Source organism: Saimiri boliviensis, chromosome 15 (assembly GCF_048565385.1).
Source record: "Saimiri boliviensis isolate mSaiBol1 chromosome 15, mSaiBol1.pri, whole genome shotgun sequence".
In the NCBI taxonomy this organism is placed as follows: Eukaryota; Metazoa; Chordata; class Mammalia; order Primates; family Cebidae; genus Saimiri; species Saimiri boliviensis.
The window spans coordinates 7979402-7991682 of NC_133463.1; the positions used below are offsets into that span (position 1 = coordinate 7979402).

At 42.4% G+C, this 12281-nt stretch overlaps 1 protein-coding gene across 1 annotated transcript; it reads left to right on the plus strand.

Annotated features, from left to right (window-relative positions):
- Positions 1-388: 388 nt before the first annotated feature.
- MRPL15 (mitochondrial ribosomal protein L15) lies at positions 389-8685 on the plus strand. Its single transcript, XM_003935494.4, has 5 exons — positions 389-568; positions 1731-1885; positions 2491-2656; positions 6047-6170; positions 7266-8685. The coding sequence occupies exons 1-5, from the start codon at positions 461-463 to the stop codon at positions 7601-7603; spliced, it is 891 nt and encodes a 296-aa protein (XP_003935543.1). The 5' UTR covers positions 389-460; the 3' UTR covers positions 7604-8685.
- Positions 8686-12281: the final 3596 nt, after the last annotated feature.

Here is a 12281-nt window from a genome sequence, read left to right on the forward strand (position 1 = left end):
TTTTCGTACCCACGGCGTATAATCACGCAAGTTCAAAAGCTGGTAATTGACAGCTCATAATGCTGGACTCTGGGTTCTGCGTGGACCTCAGAGAACGCACTGCCTGGACAAACAGGCAAGGCCAAACACTGACTCAAAAAAGATCCTTTATTTAACGCAGTATTTTCAGTGCGTACTCCTGTTTGGTGGAGGAGAAGGTTTTGCATTCAGAATATGAAAAGGGACCCCGAGGACAAAACATGATATCGGAAAATAAGATCACATCCCTCAAGAACTAGAAGGAGCCCAGAGACGGGCTTGCAGAGTCACACGTCTCTGCCCGCGTCCCCGGCGTGCGCGCGCGGCTGCAGCGCGACCGCAGCGCGACAGGGGCGGGGCCGCGGCCGTAAAGCAACTCCGCGACGCCGCGTGCCCTCCTAGCAGCTCGGGGCGCCCTTGGAAGTTCCTGGGTCTGGGAATTATGGCCGGTCCTTTGCAGGGCGGTAGGTCCCGGGCGCTGGACCTACTCCGGGACCTGCCGCGTGTGAGCCTGGCCAACTTAAAGCCGAATCCCGGCTCCAGGAAACCGGTAAATGGCTGGTGGCGTTGAGGGGGAAACGCTGGGGACCGGGGCTATGGAAGCAGCCCTTCGCTCTCTGTCATTAGGAAAACTGCCCTTTCTGGGAGGGTGTTGGGGTGAACGTAAGGTTGCCTCGTGCCTGTTCTCCTTTACTGCCCAGAGGGCGATCGTTCCACGCGCACCCTCGGTTCTTAATAAGGTTTGTTTTATTTAGTTTGTTTTGAGACGGAGTCTCTTCTGTAGCCAAGGCTGCAGTGCAATGGCGCCATCTTGGCTCACTGCAACCTCCGCCTCCTGGGTTCCAGTGTTTCTCCTGACTCAGCCTCCAGAATAGCTGGGATTACAGGCGCACGCCACCACGCACAGCTGATTTTTTATTATTTGGTAGAGACGGGGCTTGACCGTGTTCGTCAGGCTGGTCTCGAACTCCTGAACTCGTGATATGCCCGCCTGGCCCTTCCAAAGCGCTGGGATTACAGGCGTGAGCCACTGCTCCCGGCCAAGGTTTATTTTTAAAAACGTGAAGATATTAGGCAGAGAAGCCGACTCGCTGAAGCTACAAAGTCATTGTGTCCTGCAAAATTGGATTTAAAAAGAGGTGCTTTCCCTGTGTATTTTTATGTTCATTGGAAAGGTCTGAATTGCAGCTGACTCTTATGCAGTTCAGTAAATACAGCTAGAAAAGCTGTTGACAGCGTACTGTCAATTCAGCAGTCAATTTGTTGCTTTGGTGAAATGATAGGAAGTAAATTAAGGAAGATTTTCTTCAACAAATTAGTTTCAAATAAAATTACAGGGTTATGAATAATGTTTGCATATTTACAACTAATTTCAAAATAAAAAAATTTCTGACTATCATTTAAAATGTTATGGATATTTAATTCTAGGATTTTTTTCAGTTTTAGCCTGTTGTAAAAACCTTGTCCCCATCCAAAACTTGACTTTTTCGTTGTGATGCATCGCTTGGACTTTGGGTACAAGAATTAGCTATGTCTTTAGCGGCAAAGATGCAAACAGCGTGTGGACGTTTGAGCAGCTAGGACATGCCTGTCACACAATAGTGGTTGGTTGGATGAATTAACAGCATAACAAAAAGATAAACAGTGAAGAGATGAAATGCGGTTTTTAGAAATGCATCCGAAATTCACAGAATTCTCTTACTTCCTTGTAGGAGAGGCGACCAAGAGGTCGGAGGAGAGGTAGAAAATGTGGCAGAGGCCACAAAGGAGAAAGACAGAGAGGAACCCGGCCTCGCCTGGGCTTCGAGGGAGGCCAGACTCCATTTTACATCCGAATCCCAAAATACGGGTTTAACGAAGGACACAGGTAAGATTGCTTTGCTTTTTAAAGTACAGGCCCCCAATTTCCATTGAGAAGCACCTAAAGAATAGTTCGGTAGAAATTTTGGTGGAAATTTTAAATTCACTTTGAAGCAAACTTTTGCTGTTGTTTCTCTGAACCATTTTTTGGTCATGAAAATTTGCCTAAATTATTGAAAGGAAGAAAAGCCCAGACATTGCATTCAGACCTGCAAAATGGAGATTCTAATGCCTGCCCTCATGGTTGTTAAAAGAATTAGCAGTAATAGACAGTATATATAAAAATCTGGTCCACTGTAGTCACCTAATAAATGGTAACTACCATTATTACTTTGAGTTCCATAGTAAGTTAAATTTTCCACAGGTTTATTTGTGTAAATAAATGAAGCAAATGCTTATAGAGGGAAATAATTTTTAGTGGAACAAAGGTGGTATAGCTATCATTTCATTAACCAAAACTGAGCAATATTACATGTTTGTGCTATACTCAAGAGGGTTTTATTTAGTTAAATAATTAAAAGTGGTGGGGGAAAACACAGGACAAAGCTTTGAGTTCATTTGGAGAAGTTACAGGAAGATGAGTTTTCCAGCTCTTACATTCTTGTTTTACAGCTTCAGACGCCAGTATAAGCCTTTGAGTCTCAACAGACTGCAGTATCTTATTGATTTGGGTCGGGTTGATCCTACTCAACCTATTGACTTAACCCAGCTTGTCAATGGGAGAGGTGTGACCATCCAGCCACTTAAAAGAGATTATGGTGTCCAGCTGGTCGAAGAGGTAAGTCTGGATTAGATCTTTTGGTGTTATGTAGAAGGATTCCCCACACCCCCCAGCCCCAAGATGGAGTCTTGCTCTGTCTCCAGGCTGGAGTACAATGGTGTGATCTTGGCTCACTGCAACCTCCGACTTCCTGGTTCAAGTAATTCTCCTGCCTCAGCCTCCTGAGTTGCTAGGATTACAGGCAGACGTCACCATGCCCAGTTAATTTTTATATTTTGAGTAGAGATGGAGTTTCACCATGTTGGCCAGTGTGGTCTTGATCTCCTGACCTTATGATCCGCCTGCCTTGGCCTCCCAAAGTGCTGGGATTATAGGCATGAACGACCTCGCCCACTTTTTTGTCATTGTTGATGTTTGTTTGTTTAAATAGAGACAGAGTCTTGCTCTCTCACCTAGGCTGGAGTGCAATGGTACAATCTCTGCTCACTGCCAACCTCCACCCCCTGGGTTCAAGTGATTCTCATGCCTCAGACTCCCAAGTAGCCGTGACTAAAGGCATGTGCCACCACATCTGGCTAATTTTTTTTTTATTTTTAGTGAAAATGGGGTTAGCCATGTTGGCCAGGCTGTTCTCAAATTCCTGACCTCAGTTGATCTGCCCACCTCAGCCTCCCAAGTTGCTGGGATTACAGGCATGTACCACCATGCCTGGCTAATTTTGTATTTTTAGTGGAGACAGGGTTTCACCATGTTGGTCAGGCTGGTCTTGAACTTCTGACCTCAGGTGATCTGCCTGTCTTGGCCTCCCAAAATGTTGGGATTACAGGTGTGAACTACCCCGTGGGCCAAATTTTTTGTACATTGTCAAATCAACTACTGTTTATCAGTAATACGGTTGTTTATGTAAGTGTCCACTAGAGGGAAGCATATGTTTATGAAAAAACCTTTCAGATTCCTTTGAAAAAGTGAACTGTATGGATAAAAGCTTTCCAAATAAAGTAATTTGAAAAGAAAATACCAAATACAAGATTAAGCCTTAGTATTCTACCCTGTGTGTTTAAGGAAATACACATGTAACTTAACATTATGGAAATCCATGACCTCATCAGCCCTTAAACTGCACATCCCAACATCCTTAGGCGTGGTCTATTAAATTAGCAAAAGTAACCCTGAAAACTGTACCCCAGGGCAGTGGTTAGTAAGTACAATTACACATCATTTATATCTCTGTTAACTGATTTACTTCTACAATTTCAGATTTGTAGTAAATAGTGAATAATAAGACAGTTTTGATCCCTTAGCACAAAACTATCAATTTGGAAATACATGTTCTCAAGGAAAAAGCAAAATGAAAGAAACCTGTTATAAAGACATTCCTAAAAATGCTGTTTATACTACTGAAAATACTGGCACTGACGCCAGTAATAGGGAGACGGTTAAGCAAGCTATGGATTGCTTAAAAGTCACAAAGGATACAGCAAGACCCAGTTTTATTGAAGCAAAGGTACTATTGATTACAAATACATGTCAGTATTAGATATTAAAAAAAGTGTGAAAATGCATTGTAGAATTGATGTAATATTTCTGAAATACATGAAAAGTTAATAATAGAAGGAGCTAAGCTGGGAGCCCGTTTGTTTCAGCTACATAAAGCCTTTCTATTGCCGTAGAGTGTTAATGCTACCATCTTTTTATCAGAATCTGCTTTGAATTTAGAGAAAAATATAGCAATCCTGTGACCCCAAATTTAGCTTTGAAGAGTTAAGAACTACATTTTTCTTTTTTCTTTTCTTTTTTTTTTTTGAGGTGTGATCTTGGCTCATTGCAACCTCTACCTCCTAGGTTCAAGCGATTCTCCTGCCTCAGCCTCCCGAGTAGCTGGGATTACAGGCATGCGCCACCATGCCTGGCTGATTTTCGTATTTTTAATAGAGATGGGGTCTCACCATATTGGCCAGGCTGGTTTCAAACCCCTGACATCAAGTGACCCATTCTCCTTGGCCTCCCAAAGTGCTAGGATTACAGGCATGAGCCACCATGCCTGGCCTAGCACTACATTTTCTAGTGTTGACTATTCTAGGAAACAGTGGAGGTGGTTTTTTTTTTTGTTTGTTTATTTGTTTTCCAGCTTCAAGGCTATAATAAAGTCAATAGTGAACGCAAAGTGAATTTCTGTTGTCTTCTCCCTTTTTCCCTAGTGAGGTCAACTTTTCCAAAGCTCAGATTTTGTCAGATACTCTATTTTTCCACCTGCTCCAGCCTGCATATCCCCTTGTTTAACCTCCTGCTGGCCTGCTACTTAGGGATAAGGAGGATAAGTTTGTATTTATGTCTGACAGCATAATGCTGTGGTTAAGAACACAGATGCTGTGACTAGACTCCCTGGATTACAATCATTGCTCTGTGATCTTGGGCATATGACTTCTCTGTGTCTCAGTATTTCCATCTGTGGAGTCAGCATAGCAGTCATCCAGTCATAAGGTTGTTAATGAGGATTAAACAGTCTACTATTAATGAAGTATAAGGAATGAGTGCTTAGTAGGTACTCATAAAATAGAAATACAGTCAGTCTTAAACCGATTGAAAATTGGCAAAACAAGGTAGCCTAAATAAAAATGTTATTAAAAAAAGTGATAGGCCCTCAAAGCAGAGATATTTAAAAAAGGAATTATAGTCATCCCTTCGGATCAGTTCCAAGACCACCTCCTCTCACCAAAATCCAGATGATCAAGTCTCTGTCTATCTAAGATGACCTAGTATTTGCATATAACCTGCCACATTTTCACATATACTTTAAATCATCTCTGGCTTACTTATAAAACCTAGTAATAGGTTGATGCACAAATAATTGTGGCTTTTGCTGTTGAAAGTAATGTAAATACTATATACATAGTTGTTATACTGTATTTAAAAAAAATTGTTTCCTTGTTGGATTATTATTATTATTATTATTATTTTGTTGTTTTTGTTGAGATGGAGTCTTGCTCTGTTGTCCAGACTGGCAGTGGTGCGATCTCAACTCACTGCAACCTCTGCCTCCCAGGTTCAAGCGATTCTCCTGCCTCAGCCTTGAAGTAGCTGGGATTACTGGTGCCTGCCATCACGCCGGTTAATTTTTGTATTTTTAGTAGAGATGGCGTTTCATCATGTTGACCAGGCTTGTCTGGAACTCGACCTCCAGTGATTTCCCTGCCTTGGCCTCCCAAAGTGCTAGGTTTACAGGCATGAGCCACTGCGCCTGGTCTTATTTTTTATTATTACTTTTTTTCCGAAAATTTTCCATCCAAGTTGACTCACAGATGTGGAATCCACAGATATGGATGGCTGACTCTACTGTTACATTACAGGCACTTTGGAGGGAAAAACACTGTTTAAAAAGGAAGCTTGACATACTTAATTTACTTTTAGCCAAGCTGTTTACCAACAGACTGTTTTGACGTATTTCAGGGTGCAGACACCTTTACAGCAAAAGTTAATATTGAAGTACAGTTGGCTTCAGAACTAGCTATTGCTGCAATTGAAAAAAATGGTGGTGTTGTTACTACAGCCTTCTATGATCCAAGAAGTCTGGGTAAGCTTGTTCCATGGTCATCTTCTTTCTCTGTCTCATGTTGGCTATTTTTTAATTACTTAATGAATGGCAAATGTTGGTAGTAGTTTGGATATAGTGTTTGATCTACATCTACCATGTGGATTATTATGATTTAAAGAATACAGCATGTCACAGACAGATATACCAAGGTCAAAAAAGACTCTCAGCCCCTCCCCTGAACTGTAGACCTGCATCTGTCTGCCTGGCAAATTCTCTTGAATGTCTAGCAGGGACCTCAAATATAGCGTGTCTGAAATACCTCTTTTCTCTCTTTTTTTTTTTTTTTTTTGAGATAGAGTCTTGCTCTGTCACCCAGGCTGGAGTGCAGTGGTGTGATTTCGGCTCACTGCAACCTGTGTCCCCCAGATTCAAGGGATACTCCTGTCTTAGCCTCCCAAGCAGCTGGGATTACAGGTGCCCGCCACCACCCCTGGCTCATTTTGGGTAGAGTCATGTTTCACCATGTTGTCCAGGCTGGCCTCAAACTCCTGACCTCAAGTGATCTGCCCTTCTTGGCCTCCCAAAGTGCGGGAATTACAGGCATGAGCCACCGCGACCAGCCCATCTTTTTTATCTCGGCCTGGCTTTTCTTGCAGTTTTTCCGATGTGAGTAAATGACAAGTCCATCCAAAATGTGGAGTTCTGAACTTTTTCTTTTTTGCCCTAATAAATCTTGTGAGCTGTTTCTTCACCCCATGTCCACATTCGACCACTTCTCCAGCTACTGCCAGTCTGTCCTAGCCTCTGTCCTCAATGACTGTGGGTCTTCAGGTGGCCTCTGTGTTGTTGCTTCATCTGCGGTGGAGTGACACGGGACGAGGTTCCTTTTGAAGCATGGACGATCACGCCTTTGCACAAAACGTCCGCTGGTGTCCATGCTGCTCCTGAGGCTGGATGTGCCATTACACTCCAGCCTGGAAAAGAACGAGCAAAACTTGTCTCAAAAAAATAAAAATTCAGAATCAAGAGAAAGAGAAACTCTGTAACGTCTCTGTGTTGACAGAGTTACATCTCTATGTGTGCCTACAGAGCTAATATTTGCATCTCACTTTTTAAATTTAAATTTTCTTTTAGACATTGTATGCAAACCAGTTCCATTCTTTCTTCGTGGACAACCCATTCCAAAAAGAATGCTTCCACCAGAAGAACTGGTACCGTATTACACCGATGCAAAGAATCGTGGGTACCTGGCAGATCCTGCCAAATTTCCTGAAGCGCGACTTGAACTTGCCAGGAAGTACGGTTACATCTTACCCGATATCACTAAAGATGAACTCTTCAAAATGCTCTGTACTAGGAAGGATCCAAGGCAGATTTTCTTTGGTCTTGCTCCAGGATGGGTGGTGAATATGGCCGATAAGAAAATCCTAAAACCTACAGATGAAAATCTCCTTAAGTATTACAGCTCATGAATTCCCATCCGAGAAAGCAGAGTTGTTAAAGAGGACTGGAATAGGGACCGAAAGATGTGTATTTGTCATTGCACTATCCTTATGAACAACTTTCCAGATGATGATGTCACTTTTCAGTGTACTCAGATCTCTCATTTTCATTTAAAATTAAAATGGCAGGAAACAAGGACTGCATAGGGAAACTGAGTCTGTGTGGGTTCTGTCTCAAAGATACAAGCTCTCTGATAGTCTGTGGAAGGTAAAGGACAACTATTTGGGGCTATTTCTCGTTCGTTTTTTCAATGATGTTTTTCATCCAGGCCTTGTTACTGTTACAGATCAGAATGAATGTGCAAGTGGGATGGGAATGACCTGTAGGCCTGCTCCGCCAAGACCAGAGCGGAGGGAGTGCGTTGGTGACGCCTCTTAATCTGTAGCCTCAGGGAAGCACTGCTACCCAGTGTCAAGATGGTAAAACCTCCGCCCGAAGAGTAAGAGCAGGATGTATGCTTCAGGTGTGAGGCTGATGAGTAGCTGCTAGGCAGATTTGCTAGCAGCGTTGAAGGTGAGAGGAACAAAAACCCGCAGGTGAATTTATTTTCTCAGTTCTATGGTCAAAGTGGACAGTGATGATTAAACCATTAACGTGTTTTATTGAAGAACGTAAGTGTTCTAGTTTAAATTGATACAATTTTACTTACCTGACATTGGAGACCTTCATCTTTCAGTCATTACAAATGATTTTGAAAAAACGGTTTGAATATTATTGGAGCAATAAAAACAATTGGCAACGTGAGAATTAAACTTAGTTAATGTAAAAGATTCAGCAGTTAGTAAGATGTGTTTTTGAGGTAGTCTCCCTCTGTTTCCCAGGCTGGAGTCCAGTGGTGTGATCTCAGCTCACTGCAGCCTCTGTGTTCCAGGTTCAGGCAAGCAGTTAGTATGATTATTTAGCTTCTCAAAGAGACTTTATATCCAAATCATGTGAAACCTTAATTTACATTGAACAATTAAAGATAATTCATAATTCTTCCACAGTAGAAATGAAATGATTCCTGGCTGGTTATTTTCTTAAAAATTAAAACATTTGAAAAATTCAACAATGCAGTATTTGCTTTGTTTGCTTATCGATCTCATGTTTTGTTCTGAGTTTCAATTTTTAAAATAATTTATGTCCCAAGAGTATCTTTCAGCTTTTATCCAGGATTATATAATTGACTTGTTACTAAACAATTCCTTAGAACCCAGGACTTACAAGAATTAGGACCAGGACCATCTTCTTTTTTTCTTTTTTTTTTTTGACATGGAGTTTTTTTCTTGTTGCCCAGGCTGGAGTGCAGTGGTGTGATCTCGGCTCACTGCAACCTTCCAGGTTCAAGTGATTCTCCTGTCTCAGCCTCCAGAATAGCTGGGATTACAGGTGCTCACCACCATGCCCTGCTAATTTTTTGTATTTTTAGTAGAAAAGGGGTTTCACTATGTTGGCCAGGCTGGTCTCAAAGTCCTGACCTCGATCTGTGCACCTCAGCCTCCTAAAGTGCTAGGACTACAGGCGTCAGCCACTGTGCGCAGCTGACCATCTTCTAGAATAACATGAAATCCTATGAGTTTCAAAGGATAGGCAGAAATTTAAAAACATGCTTCTATTTTTCAGATACCCAAGTGACAGAGTTGGTGTGTCAGCGTTCATTTTGGCTCCACTGACAGGATCCCCAAATCACAGTGCTTCAATGAGATAATTTATTTTTTTCTCACACAAAGACTTGAGATCAGTTGAAGGCTGGTTGCTGGCTCTGCTCCACAAAGTCTCAGCCTGAGATGCTCTCATTCTTAGAGTGAGATGCTCATTTTCATGGTCCAAGTAGACAAAGAGCAAGCAAGCCTGCTTTTTTCCTAAGGAAGGTTCCACGTAAAACCCTTACTTATATACCATTGGCCAGAACTTGGATACCAGTACCATCCCATGGTTTTGAAGGGGGTTGAAGCCTTTACTTTGGCACCTTCTGAGCTGAGCTGAAAAATTCTATTATGATGAGTGCATAAGAGAATAGATGTATTGGACAACCAGCAAGGGAACTGTCACCTGTGTTGGTGTTGAAACCTCAACTCTGAAGTTAAATTGACTTAACAGTAGACAAATACAGGAAAAGTGTACAATCATTTAATTCTATACCATCTGGAATGCAAGGTTCAGTAAGTCAGATAATAACCAATAAGTTGATTAATCTATTAATCTTGATTTACAAAGTATTTTTGAAGAGTGATGGTGTCAGGCGGTTGAACCACAGTGACTTCCATCTTAAATAGGGCCTGAGTAAAAGACCTAGTGGGCTGCATTCCGGGTGGTTAGGCGTTCTTAGTCACAGGGTGAGATGGGGTTAGCATGAGGTTCAGGTCACAAAGACCTTGCTGATAGAACAGATTGTGGTAAAGATGCCGGTGAAATCCCACCAAAACCAACATGGCGATGCAAGTAGCCTCTGGTCATCTTCACTGCTCATTATACACTAATTGTGATGCATTCGCATACTAAAAGACACTCCCACCAGGGCCGTGACAGTTTACAAAATGCCATGGCAATGTCAGAAAGTTACCCTATATGGTCTAAAAAGGGGAGGAACCCTCAGTTCTGGGACTTGGCCACTCCTTTCCCAGAAAACTCATGAATAATCCACCCCTTGTTTAGCATATAATAAACAACCATAAAAATAGCCAACCAGTGGCCGATGCTGCTGTTCTGCCTATGGCGTCGCCATTCTCTTATTCCTTTACTTAGTATAAACTTGCTTTCACTTTATGGACTGACCCCAAATTCTTTCTTGCACAAGATTCAAGACCCCTCTCTTGGGGTCTGAATCAGGACCCCTTTCCTGTAACAATGGCAAAGCACAGGAAACCATCTGAGAAGAGGCATTCACTTTTTTCTATGACTGCTTTTAATAAACGTTTTTAGCAATAAAGCCATCCTCCTATGTTAAATAATTTAAAAGTCATATTTGAATATAACATATGGAGGAAAAGAGAGGGTAAGATGCAAAGCAGGTTGGTAAGAAAAGCGCCAAGGGGCCAGGCATGGTGGCTCGCACCTGCAATCCCAGCACTTTGAGAGGCTGAGGTGGGTGGATCACCTGAGGTCAGGAGTTCGAGACAGCCTGGCCAACATGATGAAACCTCGTCTTTACTAAAAATACAAAAATTAGCTGGGTGTGGTGGTGCATGCCTGTAATCCCAGCTACTCGGGACGCTGAGGCAGGAGAATCACTTGAAGCCAGGAGGTGAAGTTTGCAGTGAGTGGAGAGCATGCCAGTGTGCTCTAGCCTGGGCAATAGAGTGAGCCTCCATCTCAAAAAACAAAGAATGTGTTTTTATTGACTATTGCAGCGAGTCAAGAGCAGAATACATTCATTCTCTCACTGTCTCTTGTCTCTCTCTCTCTCTCTCTCTCTCTCTCTCTCTCTCTCTCTCTCTTTTCCTCTGTCACCCAGGCTGAAGTGCGGTGGTGTGATCTTGGCTCACTGCAATCTCCACCTCCCAGGTTCAAGTGATTCTCCTGCCTCAGCCTCCCGAGTAGCTGTTTCAGGCGTGCACCACCATGCCTCACTAATTTTTGTAATTTTGGTAGAGATGGGGTTTCACCATGTTGGCCAGGCTGGTCTTGAACTGACCTCAAGTGATCCAGCTGCCTCGGCCTCCCAAAGTTCTGGGATTACAGGTGTGAGCCACTGCGTCCGGCCAAAATACATTTTCTTCTTGTTAAATCACTGCTGAGAAAAGACCTAAAATACTTCCAATCATTATAAAAGTAATTCATGCTTGTTTTGAAACTTATGTAATATAAGAATAAAAAGTAAAAAGCAAAAGCATATTCTTTTGCTATTGCCTGTCTCTGAACTACTTCCCAAAGGTAACTAACTAAACCACTGTGAGCTGTAGTTTTTTAAATCAAAAGGAGATAGACTAGGTGTACTGTTCTGGACTTGCTTAAATATCTAACAGAGTTTAAAGACTTCTGAGTATTTTTTAATTTAAAAAGTTTATTTTGGGCTTTGCTGAAATTTAGAATGTCTACAAAGCACATTACAGACTGGAAAAAAAAATTTCCAAAATATATCACAGAATGTATAAAGAATTCTTACAATACAGTCCAGGCACAGTGGCTCACGTCTGTAATCCCAGCTCTTTGGGAGGCCGAGGTGGGTTAATCACTTGAGGTCAGGAGTTTAAGACCTGCCTGGCCAACATGGTAAAACCTTGTCTCTACTAAAAATACAAAAATCAGGCAGGGTGCAGTGGCTCATGCCTGTAATCCCAGCACTTCGGGAGGCCGAGATGGGTGAATCACAAGGTCAGGAGTTTGAGACCAGCCTGGCCAATATGGTGAAACCCTGTCTCTACAAGAAATAAAAAAATTAGCTAGGCATGGTGATGGGCGCCTGTAGTCCCAGCTACTCAGGAGGCTGAGGCAGAATCGCTTGAACCTGAGAGGTGGAGGTTGCAGTGAGCCGAGATAGCACCAATGCACTCCAGCCTGAGTGACAGAGCGAGACTCCATCTCAAAACAAACACAAACAAAAACAAAAAATACAAAAATTAGCTGGGCATGGTGGCATGTACCTGTAATCCCAGCTACTAGGGAGGCTGAGGTGGGAGAATCACTTGAACTCGGGAGGTGAAAGTTGCAATGAGCTGAGATTAAAAA